The sequence below is a fragment of the Garra rufa genome, chromosome 25, assembly GCF_049309525.1.
Source record: "Garra rufa chromosome 25, GarRuf1.0, whole genome shotgun sequence".
Taxonomy (NCBI): domain Eukaryota; kingdom Metazoa; phylum Chordata; class Actinopteri; order Cypriniformes; family Cyprinidae; genus Garra; species Garra rufa.
Window position 1 is genome coordinate 3,453,459 of NC_133385.1, and position 21,539 is coordinate 3,474,997.

Here is a 21,539-nt window from a genome sequence, read left to right on the forward strand (position 1 = left end):
CCACAATTCCTTTCGGCAAAGCTTGACGTCACCCATTCAAAGTCAATGGGAAGCGTTGACGCTTGCGCCCCGTGTGAACACACCGTAATCCTGCGCGGCTACTGCAGCTTCTGTAAAGGGAGGGGTGAGCGGTGGAATAAACCGTTGGTTGCAATTCAATAGACTCACCACTAGATGCCGCAAAAATCTACACACTGCACCTTTAACACTCAACGCGTTTTTCACATGGTATGAGATACATAAACATAAAAAAGTAGTTTTAGTAAGGAAGTATAAAACATTGCCATGGATTTACTACAGTAAAAGCGTAATAACCAGTGTTGGGGGTAACGCATTACAAGTAACGCAAGTTACGTAATAATATTACTTTTTCCAAGTAACTAGTAAAGTAACGCATTACTTTTTAATTGACAAGAGTTACTTTTCTCCCCCATTTATTGATTAAAAGCTCTCCTGTCCCCATGTTGAGAGAAATTGTGAGCTAGATGTTACTTTAGTTCTAGAATAAATGTGAACATGCATTAATTCAACTCACTCACTAAAAAAAACAAAACACAGAGTGTTCCTCAAAATGAATGAAAACAGTGAAATTCAATGCAAACCTGCAATAATTAAATATGTTAAATAATACAAATATCCTTCATGTATTTAATGCCATTTTATTAACCGATGTCTTTGCTGTCGACCTTCGATGATACAATTCATCCATACTAATAAGTGTATGTATGTATGTATATATATATATATATATATATATATATATATATATATATATATATATATATATATATATATATATATAACACCTCCCTGTCAGAGTTTTGTCTGACATCTGGACATTGTCATACTGTGTTTTAATCATAAAAATTATGTTAAAGTTTTTACCACAACTAGAATAGCAATGTACAGTGAAAGAATGGCAAGATTTAGTCATTATACTTTTATAAATAATTGCAAGCACATTTAAAAAAAAAATTATTTTGACACGAAAATTCACACAAAATTTTATTTTTCTCCTCTTCGAAAATGAATCCTCCTTTCGTGAGGGATTTATCACCCCCGAAACTTTGCTGCTTGTACAGGGTATAGGACTTTTATCAAAACTGTGAACAGATTATATGTAGCCTACAAGCGTGCAATAGCCCTTCCTTGAGTATCACTAAAAACGTGTCACTTCCTTCAGTTCATCGCGATCTGACAAAGTTTCTTTATAATCAGTGAACCGTTCAAGAAAGAAACCCGTCGTTTAGAGGTGAGTGAATTCAGAATGCAATAGCCAATCACAGGTGTTCAAGATCAACAGATATGTCTGTGATTGGCTACGAAACTGTTTTGCCAATTTCTCATTATAACCGTTTTAACTGAGCGCTTTTGACTGCGTGAGAAAATTAATGTGTGGCATGAGAGCATGAGAAAAGTGTCAATTGCGGCGGCCTTGCTATAGTTAAACCATGGTAAACTCAAATTTTTATTTGTAGTAAAACCATAGTTAAATTTCATAAGGGTTTGCAAATGCTTTAAGGCCTTTTAAATACACAATATTTTTTTTTCTCTTTTTTACAGTTATATATCAGCTATAACATAGCCATAAAAGTGTTACATTGTTATAATTCATGAACGCATGAAACTATCAAAAAGTTATTTACTGTAAAGAAACTACTAAATTTTTTACATTTTATATATATATATATTTGCTATAAAATTAAAGGCATATATCTAAATAAGTTACGTTCCAAATTTGAAGTTGATATGAAAAAAAAATTGAGGTTACACAAAGTTTTTGGTGTGGTTCATGCGTAATTTCAGTTTTCAAAAAACGTATTGATTTTTTTTTAATTAACCAAAATGAGGTAAATGCAGTAATAACATGATAACATTCAAAACTTTGAACAATGAAAAGTTGTTGATCAGATGTAATATGGCTTTAGGTTACAAATTATGTTATGAAAATAACAATTCTTCGGGTACAAACGGACCCGGAATGCGAAAATAGTCTAGAGATCTTAAACAGCGCTCATATAAAACAGTTTGAATGAATAATCTGTCAATTTCATTGTGTAAGCACAGTGCCAGAACACATTACATAATTTTAAATCATAATTTCAAATCAAGGAGTCTTTTTTTTATTAAATACAAAGTTTTTATATTTTAAAACTTACAATTCACATAGGCTAATGTAATCAATCGGCCCAGCAACAGGTTATCTAGACACACCCACTTAGTTCTAACATTATGAAAAACTTTCTGTAAACACTTAGTTTGTATTTTTATCATTTAATTGTTGTAAGCACTATGCCAAAACACATCACATTACTTTGAACCATGATTTCAAATCAAAGAGTTTCATATTTTAAAACTTACAATTCACATAGGCTAATGTAATCAATCTGCCCAGCAACAGGCTATCTAGACACGCCCAAACACCATGAAAATCTTCTGTAAACCTTTAGTTTATATTTTTATAGTTTAATTGTTGTAATCAAGTGTCAGAACACATTACATTATTTTAAATCATAATTTCAAATCAAGGAGTCGGTTTTGTATTTTAAAATTTACGATTCACACAGGCTAATTTGAATAATCTGCCCAGCAACAGGCTATCTAGACACGCCCACTTCATTCTTATGCCTGAGTAACTGACTTAACACAGTGAAAAACTTCTGTAAATGTTTAGTTTATATTTTTTATAGTTTAATCGTTGTAAGCACAGTGCCAGAACACATTACATTATTTTAAATCAGAATTTCAAATCAAGGAGTCTGTTTTGTTTTTTAAAATTTAAAATTAACTTAAGCTAATTTAATCAATCTGCCCAGCAACAGGCTATCTAGACACGCCCACTTTGTTTTAACACACCAGTAACTGACTAACATAGTGATAAAACATCTCTAAACGTTTAGTTTATATTTTTATCGTTTAATTGTTGTAAGCACAGTGCCAGAACACATTACATTATTTTAAATCATAATTTCAAATCAAGGAGTCTGTTTTGTATTTTAAAATTTAAGATTCACATAGGCCAGCATGTGAATCTGCCCAGCAACAGGCTAATCTAATTGCGATCGCGAAAATTACATAAATGCCTTTTTATCTCACAATTTCTGTCCATTTTAATGTTGAATGTCATCATTTCGACTTTTAAAGGCACAGTTTCTACTGTTTATCTCATAATTCATCTTTTAAAGTCTTAATTTTGACGTTTTGTCGATTTTGATTTTTTAAGTCTTAATTATACAACCTAGTGTTGCATAATCATGACAATGTTAATCTTTAATATTAACTTTTAATTTTTAAATTATTATTTGGTTTTCATTAATTAGTTAAGGTTTTAGTAATCTTTTGTGTGTTTTGGACATTTATTAGTTTTTGATTATTTTTTAAATTGTGTATATAGTTTTTATTCATTTTTATTTCAGTTTTACTACATCAAGTGAAACTAAATGAAAATGAGAAATGTTGGCTTGGCAACTAGCCAAAATAAAGTAGTTTTTTTTGCATTTTGTTTCTTAGAATTTTTTCATATTTTGTGTATTTTTCATGTACATGAACGTTTCTATGTTTCTTCAGGTTGAAGAAGGGCAAAGAGCTGGAAAATGCAGCAAACCTCAGTGAAGTCAAGAAGAACATTCACCTGATCAGAGCTCCACACGCAGATACATCACCCAAACCTCTCCCAGAATTCCCTGTTCTCACCTCCAAAACCTGAATCTTTTAGTTCAGTGCAACTTAATTCTTTTTAAAAATCCAGTATTTCTTTCCCCCTGAGCTGCAGCTGTAATGGCGTGAGTCTGTCCATCACAGGATGATTTTGTGCTTCTTGACAAGCTCCTCAGAGGGTTTCCAGACTCTGTAGAGCTTCTGCAGGACCCGGACGTCTTCGGTGGCGTCGTGAGCGCCGTACGACTCTTTCAGGAAGTGCTGAACGAGGAACTGTTGCGAGTATTTGGGCAACTGGAACATTTCCCTGCTCAATGACAGTGTGTCCACGCATCCGGACACGACGCCCTCCAACTCCTCCAGCAGGTCAAACTCGTCCAGGACGCGGGTCAGGATGGGCCAGTCGAAGTGCTTGCTGTTGTGTCCCACCAGAAAGGGCCTGTTGAGGGTCTTGAGGAAGGAGATGAAGTCGCTTAGAGCCTGACTGTGAGGGACGGTTTGCACGGGATGCTGGTTGAAGAGCAGATCTGGGCCGTCAACCGTCAGACCCGTGACTTCAGACGCACCCTCAGTCATGGAGCAGCGCGGCAGGAGGTAAACGTTAAACGTCCGGTCACCGCTGATGGCTGACAGCTGGACGATGTCACACGCAGACATGTCTGAGGAGATGGAATAACAATACTTACTGTACAATCTTAAAAATGAAGGTGCTTCTCGATGCCATAGAAGAACCATTTTTTCTAAATGGATACTTTTAACACCTGAAGAACCTTTCTGTTTCTTGGTGGTGAAAAAAGTTCTTCAGATTTTAAAAAGATAGGAAAGAGATAGTTCTTTAAAGAACCTTTGACTAGTCGGCGCCGATAGCCTTGTAGTTAGTGCGCCGACATATAGCGCAATTGTGCTCACAGCGACCCGAGTTCGAGTCCCACCTAGAGGTCCTTTGCTTATCCTGTTCCCCTCTCTCTGCCTATTGATTTCCTGTCATCACTATACTGTCCTGTCCATTAAGGACATAAAGGCCCCAAAATATAACTTTTTCAAAAAAAAAAAAAAAAAAAAAAAAGAACCTTTGACTAAATGTGACCCTGGACCACAAAACCAGTCATAGGGTTAAATTTGACAAAACTGAGATGTAAGCATCATATGAAAGCTCAATAAATAAGCTTTCTATTGATATATGGTTTGTTAGGATAGGACAATATTTGGCCGAGATACTTCTATTTGAAAATCTGGAATCTGAGGGTGCAAAAAAATCTAAATACTGAGAAAATCACCTTTAAAGTTGTCCAAATTAGGTTCTTAACAATGCATATTACTAATCAAAAATTACATTTTGATAGGTTTACAGTAGGAATTTTACAAAAAATCTTAATGTAACATGATCTTTACTTATTTTCCTAATGATTTTTGGCATAAAAGAAAAATCAATAATTTTGACCCATGCTATGTATTTTTGGCTATTGCTACAAATATACCTCAGCGACTTAAGACTGGTTTTGTGCTCCAGGGTCACATATGGTTCTTCTATGGCATCGCTGTAAAGAACCTTTTAAAGCACCTTTATTTTTAAGAGTGTAGAAGAAATAAAAAGTGTTTCTGGAGTTTTTAAATGTAAGTGTCATGAACACTTGTAATTAAAGGGTTAGTTCACACAAAAAAGAAAATTAGCTGATTATTTACACACCCTCCGAGCACCCTTAATTAAAAACTTTAGAATGGCATAGACGGGTGTTTCTCTTGTCTTACATCGAAACGCATCGATTCGCTACAGGAGGCCTTTTTTCAACTGCCGGAGCTGTGTGAGGCACTTTTTATTATGGATGGATGCACTTTATTAGACTTGTTTTGGACTGATGAAGAGAAATGCCCATCTATGCCATTCTAAAGCTTGGAAGTGGCAGGATAATTTTTAATATAACTCTGATTGGATTCGTCTGAAAGGAGGAAGTATACATATGTATACACCTAGGATGCCTGGAGGATGAGTAAATAATGGGCTAATTTTCAAAATTAACTGAATACTATATATTTTTATAATAATATTTTTTTTTTTCATATTTTAGTGTAAAATTACATCCATTGTGTTTTTAAATATATTTTTCCACTTAAATTTGAAGAATTTAGGTCACTTTTTTTATATTTTACTGTAAAATTACTTTTTTTTTTTTTACAAAAATTTTCACTTAATAGTTAATCGATAAAATTTTTAATGTATCATTTGTTCATATTTTACTGTAAAATTACTTTTTTTAAAACAAAAAAATTACACTTATAGTTAATCAATTCATTTTTTATGTAGCATTTTGGTGACTATATTTTTCATCTTTTACTGTAAAATTATTATTTTTTAACAAAAATTTTCACTTATAGTTAATAACTTTTTATGTAGCATTTTGGTGACTATATTTTTATACTTAACTTTTTAAACTATATTTTATTGTTTTTGTGTATTTAATATGTTCACATTATATTATGTAGCAATAGCCGAAAATGCACTGTATGGGTGTCAAAACTATCAATTTTTCTTTTATGCCAAAAATCATTAGGATATTAAGTAAAGATCATGTTCCATGAAGATATTTTATAAATTTCCTTTCATAAATATATCAAAACTTAATGTTTAATTAATTTAATTGTGTATTTAATATTTTCACATTATAATATGTAGCAATAGCCAAAAATACACTGTATGGGTCAAAATGATACATTTTTCTTTTATGCCAAAATCATAAGGATATTAACTAAAGATCATGTTCCATGAAGATATTTTGAAAAATTTCTTTAAAAAATATATCAAAACTTAATGTTTGATTGCTAAGAACTTCATTTGAACAACTTTAAAGGTGACTTTCTCATTATTTTGAAATTTTCACCCCCTAGATTTTCAAATAGTAGTATCTCGGCCAAATATTGTCCCATCATCAAAGCTTATTTAATCAGCTTTCAGAAGATGTATAAATCTAAATCTCAAAGAAATTGACCCGCATGACTGGTTTTGTTTTTATGTCACATATAATCTAACATTACACGTTTTCCCTGTCATAATAATTCACCCATTTATAAAATATGAATTAATAATATAGATTACAAAGGAATTAACAATTTATAAGAGATTTATTATGGGCATATAAAATTATATAAACCCAGGGGCGGACTGGGACAAAATTTCAGGCCGGGAAATCTCACACTCATCCAGGCCATCCCAAAAACCCACAACAAATTCTGAAACCATGGACAATATATATATATATTTTTTTGTAAAGCCATTATTATTATCACATAAAAAGTATAATCCACTGGCTGTTGCCGCGCAAAATAATTAAAGATTATCTCTTGAACTTCCATTTACCTTTTTATAAAAATGTAAGAATTACATTAGGACCATGTGCTATTGTTTTATCTTGCCCAAATGTCAAAACTGTTGGCCTACAATAATAGCTACATCTTAAATATATCTTTAGAAAAATCCTAATACTGATTTTTTTTTTTTTTTTTTTTTTTTTGCATTATCATGGGTCATGTTTTGTCCTTAGGAAAATTAACCATGGTTTAATTAGGCCTATGGTGAAAGTATAGTAGTAACTGTGTTTTTTGGTTTTGTTTGTTTGGCATTTTGATTACAATTTGTATAACCAGAGTTTTACTACAAATACCATAAAGTGTAGCAAAACCTTTTTTAATTTGTGGTTACCATAGTTTCACTATAGTAACAACGGTTTTTGGTTTTTAGTGAAAACATGGTTAATTTGTGCAAGGCTTATATTGTTGTTAGACTTAGCTCCCTCTAAACGTGTTATAAAACAATGTGAATATTTGTCTGCTAAATTCCTACTCTTTACAAAATTATGCCATTTTGTTAATTTTGCAGCAAACTGGCTGCTATTGATAATATTTGAAAGCAGTTTAATGTTTAACTAAGAAAACAAAACTACAATAGTCTATTTACAGATGTATCTGACCTGTAAATGAAGTACTGAACAGGACAGTTTCGACTCTCTGCTCCACCTGGGCGCTCCATTCTCGAGTCTTCCATTCTTTTGGCGGACGCGCGGATGAGCGGAGCGAGCGCGTGGCGAATTGGTTGTCAGTCAAGACAAACCGGATTACGATTTATTAGAGTATTATTATTGAATGGCAAATTTGCAAATAATCACTTTAGTACATTCGGCAGGCAACTGAAACAACAACAATAACAACATGTCCCGGTTCTCCCGATGGCCAGTCTGCCTGCCCCTGTATAAACCTGTCTGCATTTCTACAGTTTGTTATATTCTTTATGTATATTCTTTTTTCTTTTATATAAAGCAAGGGATCATAAAGTTATTATTCAAGTTACTATAAGGATATACCACCCTATCAAACTGAAAATGCTCTCACTGTGAGAGATTTATTCATTTTAATCTAATAAAAATGTACAAAAGAGTCGCACGTACCGAATCCAGTGGTCTCCAGGTCAAAAAACACTGGCGTCTCTTCATCATCGCGTATCATGGCGTTACCTGTTAAAAACACGACGACAAACTTCCTAAACAATCACGCGAGTTAACACTACAACAGAGCTTTGGCTTCAGCGTTTTGAACCTCTCTCTGAATGTCAGTTTCGTTTCTCCTGCGGTTTTTATTCTGAACGGTTTTTATTCTGATGAATCATGACGCCCTCAGGAGGACCGACACGTTTACAGCCACAGTCATCATATGTTTACCACAGGTGTTTCTTAATCCTCAGTTACACATTTTTGACACGGTACAGATACATAAACATAAAAAAGTAAAGTTTTAGTAAGTGAATAAAAATTCTAGCTTTCTCTTTCTAAGGCCTTTAAAATACACTATCTATCTTTTTCGATTCTTACAATAGGCTATATGTCGAACGTCACCTGACCAACCCCGGAAAACAGGTCTCATTGCTTCCGCTTGTCGGAGAACGTGTTAATAGCCGTAATAAATAATGGCGATATCGACGGACTTTTAAGGTAATCAGTTAAACAAGCCAGCTGTTTATTGTGGACGTTTCATTCGATATTTATATATAAATGTTAGTGAAAAGAATAAAAATGTAAAACTTTTATATATCAATCCACATATGTGATGGACATTGGTTATGATCATTTTTAGTGTCTACTTTGAATGAATCTTGAGTAAATCATGTTCATATTTAAAGAGGGATATGCAAAACGCGTGAACCGGAAGCAACGAGACCTGTTTAGCAGAAAACGGAAGCCTGTTGGGCATAACCACTGATCTATAATAGAGAACTGGATTGCTCATGACGTCATAAAAGTGAAGCCACCGCGCCGCCATATTAGTATTCCCTACTATTCGCATACATTCCATTGAATGAATAGGAGATCATACGATTTCATTGAGAAAACATCACATAACAAGTCAGCGTTTTTATATCTGAAGTCTCACTGTGCATTTTTACAACGCAAACGTCCTAAGCATGTAAACGGTTATTTGTTTATTGTCGGGAATTCCCTCTGCTTATTAAAAATGTACGTTCATAAAGCCTACATTACAGTCATGTACATCAGATAAGCATAAACATCGGGCGTTCAACATATGTTTACAAAAGAAAATGTGCTCATAAATCTGAATAATCACTGTTTATGTCATTTTGTTGTATTTATTCGTACAGTAGGCTAACTGCATGTTTCAACAATACTTTTGTTATTAATTCGTTTATTGTATGTTATATTATTATATATTCATTAATAACATTATTAATTTTGAAGCAGGTAATGATTTGTTCGTTAAATTAATAATTAATTCAACATATATACGCAGCATTTTACTCACATGGAAACAGTAATGTTAGTAAATCATTACAGAATTTGGTGATTTGAAGAGACTGAAATAGATGCTGCTCATGAAAAAAAAACGCACCATACCGCGCTGACTACTTAAAGACATTAAGCTTTATTTCAAAGATTTTAATTTATAGTACAAGAGCAATATTGTACAATCGAAACAATTTCAGGTAGGCTACTAATACCATATACACGGTTTTGTTTATAATTTCCTGCATAATTGGGTACATAAATATATTTTCGTTTTGGTTCAGTTAACTCACCTGTGTCTGCAAGTGCGCGGCTGACACACCCACCTAAACGATTTCAATATATATCGCTTATCCAGCCCGAAAAGACCATAAACATTCCAGATAACATCTTAAGTATAATTTATTTACATACACATATCCTCAAAACTAATGATGTGTGAATGAAACGCTTCAAATCGGGTGATTTTAGGTCAGTGGTTTACATGCGAATTCAATGGCGCACTCTGCCGGTAGGGAATAGTAAGATGGCGGATCGAACACTTCCGGTGGCTTCACTGCCTAACGGCATTTTAGAACGCAATGAGCAATCCAGTCATTATATAGATCAGTGGGCATAACCCCTATTATGTTTTAGGAGATATAAGACATACCAACAGTTTTTGGTGTGGTTCACAGGCGATTTAATTTTTCAAAGTAGGCCTACTTCTGTTTTTTAATTTATTTTTAATTAATCAAAGAGGTAAATACACTAAAAACACGGTAACATTCAAAACGCGGACATTTTTCACATTCAGAAGAATTGTGCAATGCGATAGTTGAGTTTAGCTGAAAAATATTAAGTTATGATTATGATAAATAACGATTAGCGCTGATATAAAACCGCTTGAACGAGATCCATTATTACTTTACCGTAGTTAAACAATCTTTATTTTTAGAATACATCTCAAATAATCTGTCAGTTTCATTGTGTAAGCACAGTGGTGCCAGAACACAACATTATTTTAAATCATAATTTAATTCAAGGAGTCTGTTTTATATTTTAAAATGTATTTTAAGTCGCATAGGCTATCTTATTTAATCGATCTGCCCAGCAACAGGCAGTCAAGACACGCCCACCAACTTTACATCGTGAAAAAAACATCTGTTAACGTTATAGCATTCAGTTGAGATTTTTATCGTTTAATTGTTAATTGTTAAGGTATTTTCTGAAAATATCATGAAAGTTACAGAAAAAGCAGGTTTTGAAGTCTGTTTTATATTTTAAAATGTATTTTAAGTCGCATAGGCTATCTTATTTAATCGATCTGCCCAGCAACAGGCAGTCAAGACACGCCCACCAACAAAAACATCTGTGAACGTTATAGCATTCAGTTGACATTTTTATCGTTTAATTGTTAATTGTTAAGGTATTTTCTGAAAAAATCATGAAAGTTACAGAAAAAGCAGGTTGTGAAGTCTGTTTTATATTTTAAAACTTATGTTTCACATAGGCTAATTTAAGCAATCTGCCCAGCAACAGGTAGACACGCCCACTTCGTTCTAACGCATGAGTAACGGACTAACATCGTGAAAACTGTCTGTAAATGTTAATTTAGTTGATATTTTTTATAGTGTCACTGTTTGAAAGTAACATCAAAGTTACAGAAAATGCAGGTTGTGAATGTTAGACAGGTAAGTCCGCTTTAGCATAATTATTTACTTAATGATAGTTAAATTACTTTAAAAAGCCTAATTAAAACAGAATGACTGGCAAGTCACATTAAATCACAGATGCGTCCATATTTCCCTTTAGATAAACTGACTTTTTGTAATATAAAAAGTAAAACATAATAAAAAGGTTAATACTGAGGGGAAAATAGAAACAGAAAAACAGAACAAAAAGAAAATATGTTTTCTGCCTTCTCTCTGTCTCTCTCTCTCCACAGATGTAGGAAAACATAAGCAGGTTTATTTTCCACTTCTTCTTTTTTTAAGACGACAATGATTATGTTCATTTTTTCCTTTTTACATCCTTACATTTACACAATAATAAAGAAATATTACACAAATTGCACCGTTTACAACTGCGCCCACGAGAGCACAAACACAAACTCCAAAAGCACAAATCTTTGTAGAGACTGTCAGTCCATCAAAAACACACAGAGCAGGATCATTCAACACAAAATAATCGCCATATGCAAGATATTACATCTCTTGTTTATAACCAGACTCTGAAACATACTCTATGCAAGCGCGTTCGCGCAGCGGGATCACGTGTCACTGCGTTCTAAAAAGAGCGCGCTTAAAGCTAATTAAAATGATAACGGTCAGTTTATTTTTCTCTCAGGTGAACTATTCATATAGTGGAGTGACAGTTGGAAGAGAATTAAGGTAATGCTAGTTAACTTGTTAATATGTTTAGCTAGCTATCTAAATCCAGATGAACAACAGACATTACAGAAGCTCATTTTTTTAGGCTCTCAACAAAAAGTTAAAATTATGACATAAACAGTTATTATTACTTTCAAATTCAAAATGATGACAAACCAAGTCTAAAATCGACATAAAAAGTTAATTATGGCTGGAAAAGTACAAACAAGTCAGTTATGAGAAAGTTACATAAATATATATTTTTGCCTTTTTATCTTTGTATGTCAATTTCAACTTTTAAAGCCAGTGTTTTGACTTTTTATCTCAGAATTATGACAGTACAGAATGTACATTTCATCCTTTAAATCCTTTTAAATACTTTTCAGAAAGTTATATATAATTCTTAATTATGAGAAAGATGTATAAATTAGTTTTTACCTTTTTATCTCATAATTTCAGCTTTTAAAGCCACAGTTTTGAATTTTTATCTCATAATTATGACAGTACAGTATGTAAATTTTATCTTTTAAATACTAAATTTTGAGCTATATATATTTCTTTCTCAATTGTCAGAAAGTTATATAAATTATATATATTTTGCCTTTTCATTTCAATTTCAGCTTTGTATGTCATAATTTCAACTTTTAAAGCCACAGTTTTTATTTTTTATCTCATAATTATGACAGTACAGTTTGTAAATTTCATCTTTTAAGTACTTAATTTCGAGAAAGTTATATAAATTATATTTTTTTGCCTTTTTTATTAAATTTCAGCTTTGTATGTCATAATTCCCGCTTTTAAAGCCACAGTTTGACTTTTTACCTCATAATTATGACAGTACAGTATGTAAATTTAATATTTTAAAGACTTAATTTTGAGAAAGTTATATATAGTTCTTTCTCAATTGTGAGAAAGTTATATAAATTATATTTTTTGCCTTTTTTATTTCAATTTCAGCTTTGTATGTCATAATTTCAACTTTTAAAGCCACAGTTTTTATTTTTTATCTCATAATTATGACAGTACAGTTTGTAAATTTCATCTTTTAAGTACTTAATTTTGAGAAAGTTATATAAATTATATATTTTTGCTTTTTTTTAAATCTCAATTTCAGTTTTGTATGTTATAATTTCAACTTTTAAAGCCACAGTTTTGACTTTTTACCTCATAATTATGACAGTAGAGTATGTAACTTCATCTTTTAAATATTTAATTTTGAGAGTCATATAAATTATATATTTTTTTGCCTTTTTTATTTCAATTTCAGCTTTGTATGTCATAATTTCAACTTTTAAAGCCACAGTTTTTATTTTTTATCTCATAAATATGACAGTACAGTTTGTAAATTTCATCTTTTAAGTACTTAATTTTGAGAAAGTTATATAAATTATATATTTTTGCTTTTTTTATCTCAATTTCAGCTTTGTATATCATAATTTCAACTTTTAAAGCCACAGTTTTGACTTTTTACCTCATAATTATGACAGTACAGTATGTAAATTTAATATTTTAAAGACTTAATTTTGAGAAAGTTATATATAGTTCTTTCTCAATTGTGAGAAAGTTATATAAATTATATTTTTTGCCTTTTTTATTTCAATTTCAGCTTTGTATGTCATAATTTCAACTTTTAAAGCCACAGTTTTTATTTTTTATCTCATAATTATGACAGTACAGTTTGTAAATTTCATCTTTTAAGTACTTAATTTTGAGAAAGTTATATAAATTATATATTTTTGCTTTTTTTATCTCAATTTCAGCTTTGTATGTTATAATTTCAACTTTTAAAGCCACAGTTTTGACTTTTTACCTCATAATTATGACAGTACAGTATGTAACTTCATCTTTTAAATATTTAATTTTGAGAGTCATATAAATTATATATTTTTGCTTTTTTTTATCTCAATTTCAGCTTTGTATGTCATAATTTCAACTTTTAAAGCCACAGTTTTGACTTTTTACCTCATAATTATGACAGTACAGTATGTAACTTCATCTTTTAAGTACTTAATTTTGAGAAAGTTATATAAGTTATATATTTTTGCTTTTTTTATCTCAATTTCAGCTTTGTATGTCATAATTTCAACTTTTAAAGCCACAGTTTTGACTTTTTATCTCATTATGACAGTACAGTATGTAAATGTAATCTTTTAAAGACTTAATTTTGACTTTCTGTCCATTTTGATTTTTTTAAGTTATAATTACACAACCAAGTATGGCATAATTACGACAAAGTCATTTCAACTCGTCTCATAATTATGACTTAGTACAATATGTCAATTACAATTTGTCACAATTTCAACTTAAGTCAACTTTGACTTTTAAGGTCATAATTACGACAAAGACAATTTCGATAATTATGGCTTAGTACGGTTTGCCATGATTCACATTTTATCATTCATATGCCAATTTCCACTTTTAAAAGTCATTAGTATGACTTAGAATGTCATAATTAAGACATTTAAAGTTATTGTTATGACTTGCCAAAGCACATTTTTTTATTTCTTACATGAGTTCTGAAGGCACAGTAAAAAAGGTGGGCGAAATCCAGTAGCAATGGATGCTAAACTTATTTTTTTCACACTGCATTTGAGTTTGCGCTTTTGCACAGAGTATGTTTCCGGCCTCAAAAGTGGTTGTACATACAGTACAGTGGCTGTAAAAGAGAAACTGGTGACAATAGTGCAGCATGCTACAGTGATTACATTCACAAACAACCGTTTCCTTCTCTCCACGTGTGTTTGAGCATTAGTGGACTTAAGGTTAGGATAGTACCCAAGTATACTTACCAAAACGTAAAAACGTAGCTTAATGTCTCTTGTGATATTGCACCATGGTGATGGTTTCTTGCAATAGGCTATGACTGATATGACATAGATATAGACATAGATATCTGGAACAGCACATCGAAAAGAGTAAACAGCTTTTGGAGACACATTCCCTGCACATAAACAGCAATGTTGATTGCGTAAACGTACTATATAGTTTATATGAAAGCTTTTTTGCCAATATCTGTCCTTGTTTACTGCTATAAATTTGCGTGTTGATCTACTAAAGGGAAAAAATCCCCAGGAGAGGATGTTTGTGATAAATTAAATCAAATTCTTAAACATAATGTGACTCCAGATGGCACAGTGGAACACCAAAAAAAATTCACAATAAAATATCAGCATGTATAAAACACAATATACTTTTAAAAAGCAAAAAAAGACAAAATATACTTTCAAGTCCTGATTCGGTTGCAACATAACACTGATGAAACTAAAGCGAAAAATCATGGGACAAACACATCTGACTTTTCATCCCAATTCATCCTTTTGCTTTGAATGGGAAAACGTCTTCCTGAAACCAAAAAAGCAAAAAAGCACATGTCCAAGTCAGATTTCACCCCAGAATCAAACTGAGTTTGCATAAAGGAAACCAAGATTGTTTGCTTTATGCAAAAACGGGACAGAATTAAGACTTCAATCATGTGCGTTCTTGTCGGACTCACCCATAAGAAACAACAAATAGACACAGACACCAGACTCACACGCTCTAGTTTTCGATCTGCGACACAAAAAGACGTTATTTTCACGTGGTTCAACCAGCAGCACAGGGATCTCAGCTATTTACACGATTCGGTCGACCCTCATCAATAATATAATATTATTTTACATATTTAGCACTTTATCAAAGAGAGTGAAAACAAAGTGGTAGCAATACGGCATGCGGTCAGTTGAAGTCGCTCGACTTCTCATTGGCTCAGTTCTGTAAACATGAAAATGGACATTGCGCGTTGATTAAAAATCGCTCTTTCCCTGTTCGGCTATTCTTGTTGTGAAAAACAGACCGGTCCAGCAGGTCCGTTACAGTCAGTAGGTCGTAAATATCCGTGCCTTCCCTACATTTTGTTCACTGGAAGGATGAGCAATTGAAGGTTGATTTCTCTTTCTTAAATGTTCTTCGGACATCCGTTGAGATTTCTGCTTTACCAGCTCTGGCCCACTTCATCGTCATCAAACCATAAACTCATTACTTCCGTACAACACCAAAGGCTGAGAGGAACCAAATTCGTGCTCTCTTCTACGACTACCGCCACCGCTGCCGCCGCTTTCTCCCGGCTCGCGGGACTTCGGCGGGCAGCTTCGGTTCCCTCTAGGCCGTGGACGGGTTTTCTCAGAGCTGGAGGCACATCGGGTGGTCAGGGAAGCTTGTTCAGAGCCCTCCTGGTCGGGGAGAATGTGCAAGTCCCCGCTGGGAGAGGCGGATGAAAATAAAGGGCCGGAAGAGGACGAACGAAAGCGATAGTGAGGCGTGGACGACACGGAGGACAGCGAGGCTACGGCCGAGTCCACCGAGTCCAGAGATTCGGGTTGACGGCGTAAACCGCGTCTGCTTTTGGACTCGGATTTCCTCCAGCGTGTTGCCGACACCGCGCCGGGGCTTTTTTCTACAAAGGAGACATGTGACACATCAAATCAAGTTCATGCAAAACCCTCACCCTCATGTTGTTCCAAATCCAAGACTCTGGTTGATCTTCGAAACACCTGAGAGGTTTTTGTTCCTCCATTGAAAGTCTGGGTAACCCAGACTCAGAAGATCCAAAAAGTTCATAAAGACGTCATTAAATGCAATTAATTAAATGCAAGTTTTGTGAAGAGAAACAGTCGCTTTTAGTAGACAAAAACTCCATGAAACAGTTTCGAAAGTGTGAAAATTACATGATGCAGGACCTTTATAAAGTGGGTGCTGTTATAAAGACTAAGGCCCCGATCACACCGAACGCGTCTTTTAGTTCTAAAAACGCGAGGCGCACAGCACTGCCTTTTTTTGTGACTTTTAATAAAAGAGCAATGTGCTGCGGTTTTTTTATGTTGCTAAGCAATGACCAAAACAGCTGTCCTGTCAGTCAAATCAAAGGATTATAGCGCGAGCACTCTAAAATCTTAGTTTTTTGCTGTTAAGTAAACTGTCATATTAGCAGAAACCCTAAATAATACAGCTCCTGGTTACCCACGATAGACACCAAAGGTTTCTCCTCCTTTTCTGCAGTCTACGGACTTTTTAAGCAACGGTAAACTTTCGTCACCACAACAGAAGGCCCGCCTCTCTGTTCATTCGATTGGACAATGGAAAAGAACGTGAATGACGTTGGGCGTTTTTCCGCTCAGAGTTGATTTTTTTTCAACTTCAGGCGCTCAGAGCGCTCCTGCAAAAACGCGAGGCGCAGCAGGCGGCGAAAACGCGAGGCGCCCGGTGCGCATAAGCAGCGCGGAGAACGCTCACTGCCAACAGAAAACCATTCAAAAGAGGCGCCTCCAACTGCTAAAACGCGTTCGGTGTGATCGCGGCCTTAGTTTATCCCTCACATCCTCATTTTCATCCTAAATTCAATATGGCACCTACTTGACAAAGGTCCTGTGATATGATATTTGTTTTTAATCTCTTGATTCATATGGATTCATTTTACGATGCCTGTATGACCTTTTTAGATCTTCTAAGTCTTGGTTACCAGGAACTGAAAAAGTGGTTGAATCTCTTTATAAGACTTGTTTTAAACCACTTTAATTCATATGGACTCCTTTAAAGATGCCTTTATGACCTTTTTGGATCTTCTAAGTTTTGGTTACTTGTACTTTCAAAGGAGGAAAAGTGACCAAATCTCTTCAGAAGAGATGTTTTAAACCAACTGATTCATATTAATTAATTTTATGATTCTTTTTTGACCACTTTGGATCTTCAAATTTTTGGCTTGTTTGTAATCTCTTGATTCATATGGATTTGTTTATGATTCATATGGATTTGTTTTATGATGCCTTTATGACCTTTTTGGACCTTCTGAACTTGGGTTACCTGGACTTTCAGTGGAGGAAGAGTGATCAAATCTCTTCACAAGACTTGTTTTTTAATCTTTTGATTTATATGAATTCATTTTACGATGCCTTTATGACCTTTTTGGATCTTCTAAGTTTTGGTTACTTGTACTTTCAAAGGAGGAAAAGTGACCAAATCTCTTCAGAAGGGATGTTTTAAACCAACTGATTCATATTAATTAATTTTATGATTCTTTTTTGACCACTTTGGATCTTCAAATTTTTGGCTTGTTTGTAATCTCTTGATTCATATGGATTTGTTTTATGATGCCTTTATGACCTTTTTGGACCTTCTGCACTTTGGTTACCTGGACTTTCAGTGGAGGAAGAGTGATCAAATCTCCTCATAAAACTTGTTTTTAATCTTTTGATTTATATGTATTCATTTTACGATACCTTTATGACCACTTTGGATCTTCTAAGTTTTGGTTACCAGGACCTTTAAGGATGAAACAGTGATTGAATCTCTTTATAAGAATTGTTTTAAACCACTTCATATGGATTCCCTTAAAGATGCCTTTATGACCTTTTTGGATCTTCCAAGTTTTGGTTACTTGTACTTTCAAAGGAGAAAAAGTGGCCGAATCTCTATACGAGTTGTTTTAAATCAACTGATTCATATGGATTTGTTTTATGATGCCTTTATGACCTTTTTGGACCTTCTGAACTTGGGTTACCTGGACTTTCAGTGGAGGAAGAGTGATCAAATCTCTTCACAAGACTTGTTTTTAATCTTTTTATTTCTTTAGATTCATTTTACGATGCCTTTATGACCACTTTGGATCTTCAAAGTTTCGGGTTGCTTATACTTTCAAAGGAGGAAAAGTGACCAAATCTCTTCACAAGAGCTGTTTTAAACTAACTGATTTATATGAATTCATCTTACAATGCCTTTATGACCTTTTTGGACCTTCTGAACTTTGGTTACCTGGACTTTCAGTGGAGAAAGAGTGATGAAATTTCTTCACAAGACTTGTTTTTAATCTTTTGATTTATATGAATTCATTTTACGATGCCTTTATGGCCTTTTTGGACCTTCTGAACTTGGGTTACCTGGACCTTTATTAATGAAAAGGTGATTGAATCTCTTTAGAAGACTTGTTTGTAATCTCTTGATTCATAGTGATTTGTTTTATGATGCCTTTATAACTGTTTTGATCTTTTAAGTTTTGGTTACCAGGAATTTTAATGATGAAAAAGTTCAAATTAAATCTCTATATAACACTTGTTTTAAACCACTTGATTTATATGGATTTGTTTAACGACACCTTTATGCACTTTTTGGATCTTCTAAATTTGGTTACCTGGATTTTGACGGAGAAACAGAAACCTCTCAGGTTTCATAAAAAAAAGACTTGAAGATTAACCAAAGTCTTATAGGTTTGGTACAACATGGGGGCGAGTAAATGACCTCAGAACCTTTAAAACATGCAAATTAGCATCATTACCCCATTGATCGGACGTGGCACCTTCCGACTCCATGAGGTTTTCTGAGCTGTCTGCTGTTCCGATAGATGCTTCTGACTCCAGCATCTCATCGTCGGACGCTCTGGGATCCAAAGCCAGCATCTCATAGGTGAGTTCTTCCCTGGAGCGAAGAGATAACAAAAGTAAGAAATCTAAACAAGAAAATAAACAATATTTATGAGACACAAGAAGTTCACTGACTTCTCCTTCTGCAGGTTTTCTATCTGCTCAGTCAAAACTTTCTCTTCCTGCTGCATGGCCGCTTGCTGCTGCTCACTCAGCCCAGACTCCGCCCCCTCCTCACCAGGCTCCTCCCTCTCTGCTGCCCGAGGACTTAAGGGCGGCGAGGGCGTGTGGCGGCCACTTTTGCGTATACGCGCCTTACCCTGGAGACAACAGCAGACCGGAGCATAAGACGTGAGCCATCAACGAGTAAAGGTGGAGTCATGCTAGCCTTTGTGAAATTACTACATCATGATACTAAGGGTCAAAAGTTAAGAATAATTACGATTTTTAAAATGCTTTTGCATTGCAATAATATTGCATTTTTAATGCAAAAAATATATATTTTTTCAAAAACAAAAGAAATCACAATTATTCCAAACTTTTGACCAGTAGTGTTTAGAAAACAAGATATAAAGCTCCAGAGCATCTATATTTTTTAAAAACAAATAATAATAAATTGGATGAAATATCAGTTTTCAGATGTCAAAAAAATTAGCGTTTATAATTAGTAGAAACTAAGTGAACAGCATTTTAGGCAATTTGGAAATATTATTTAATATTTCAATTTAAGTAAATATTTAATTAAAAAATATATATATTTAAAATGTGTAGTTATACAAATATAAACACTTGCATATAAAATGTATAGCCTAAATTAAACTATCAAATGTGAATGTTTATGAAAAACCATAATTACATATTTTGGTAAATTAAGCCATCAATGTAACTAACAAAAATAAACAATTATACAATAAAAAATATATACATTTAAAATATTTATTATATATACATACTTGGTATAATTACAAAGGTAATATTTATAGCCTAAATTAAGCTAGGAATGCAACTATACAAATAAACAAAAAATATTAGACAATTCTAAATTTAAAATTACAAAAGTATATATATATAAATCTATGTTCTTATGCTCTAACTCATTATCAAATGTTAATGGTTAAAAAAAAGTCAAAACATTTCAGATATAGCATAAATTAAACTATCAATGTAACATTTAAAAAATAAATAAAATTAATTCAAATTAAATAAACAAAAATAAATGACAAAAAAACAACAAAAAAATTAGCTAAATTAAGCTATCAATGTAACATTAACAAAATAAAGAGACAATAATTAAACAAATATTTAAAATGTTAAGTTCTATAAATATACTATATATAAATTGTATAAAAAACTATCAAAGATGAATATTTACAAAAAAAACATAACATTACAAATCTAACATAAATTAAGCTATGTAATGTAACATTAAAAAAAATTAAATTAAATAAAAAAATTAAGCTATCAAATATGAATGTTTACAAAAAAACAATTACAAATTGAGCTAAATTAAGCTATGAAGGTATCAACATAACATTAAGTAAACAAAAATGAATAGACAATTTTAAAATTAAAATGTACAAAAAGTATATTTATATATAAAAATTTAATATTTGTAGCCTAAATTAAACTCATTATCAAATGTAAATGGTTAAAAAAAGCATAAACATTACAAATATAGCATAAATTAAGCTATTAATGTAATAAACCAAAAATAAATGAAAACAAAAAGGACAAAATATCAGATTCCAGATGTCAAAAGTTAATAATTAATAATTCATAAAAAACTACAGCTTTTTATCTAAGTGAAAAGCATTTTATGTAATGTGGAATTACTTTAAATTCAATTAAATAAATGTCAAATTAAATTATTATATTATTTAAATGTTTTTTTATATATAAATGTTTACATAACATGTATATATATATATATATGAATAAAATGAATAAAACACAAAGTTCAGCAGGAATGCACCTTACATGTGGGAGACAGACAGCACTGCGACGTGTGAGACGCGCAACGTCCTAAAGACAGACACACACTAACACACACAGTCACTGAGCTTTACCTTTTTGAGTGCGTTTGGCTGTGTAAAAACGCAGCGAGAAGCAAATGCGGGAGAAATAAAAGAAAAGGAAGTGTTAGTGATACAGCAGCACGCCGCATGCGCGGTTAACACAAGACAAACGCAAAATAAACAGGACTTGACATCTGGCCGCTCCTCACAACCAATCACAGGACAGCATTTCAGAATTAGCTCGAACGGCGCAAATGAAGACGTCATCAAACCACGCATGGCTGGTATGGCAGCTAACGACGCTACACGGACACTAGGACGGACACGCACTAGCCGTGATGATTC

The 21,539-nt window shown here is 33.1% G+C and overlaps 2 protein-coding genes across 2 annotated transcripts in view; both read right to left on the reverse strand.

Moving 5' to 3' along the window:
- Positions 1-3,353: 3,353 nt before the first annotated feature.
- On the reverse strand, positions 3,354-8,644 carry LOC141302164 (DNA polymerase III PolC-type-like). The gene is made up of 3 exons (XM_073832353.1): positions 8,094-8,644; positions 3,800-4,316; positions 3,354-3,732 (listed from the first exon to the last, which is right to left on the reverse strand). Exons 1-3 carry the CDS (start codon positions 8,149-8,151, stop codon positions 3,717-3,719), a joined length of 591 nt encoding a protein of 196 aa, XP_073688454.1. The 5' UTR covers positions 8,152-8,644; the 3' UTR covers positions 3,354-3,716.
- Positions 8,645-13,851: 5,207 nt separating this feature from the next.
- LOC141301027 (unconventional myosin-IXAb-like) overlaps positions 13,852-21,539 on the reverse strand; it is a 62,258-nt gene continuing 54,570 nt past the window's right edge. Inside the window, exons 33-36 of the mRNA XM_073831281.1 lie at positions 21,246-21,263; positions 19,315-19,499; positions 19,095-19,234; positions 13,852-16,223 (exon numbers count right to left, since the gene is read on the reverse strand). Coding sequence (XP_073687382.1) covers positions 15,790-16,223; positions 19,095-19,234; positions 19,315-19,499; positions 21,246-21,263 — 777 coding nt within the window. The 3' untranslated portion in view covers positions 13,852-15,789. The remainder of the gene's footprint in view (positions 16,224-19,094; positions 19,235-19,314; positions 19,500-21,245; positions 21,264-21,539) is intronic.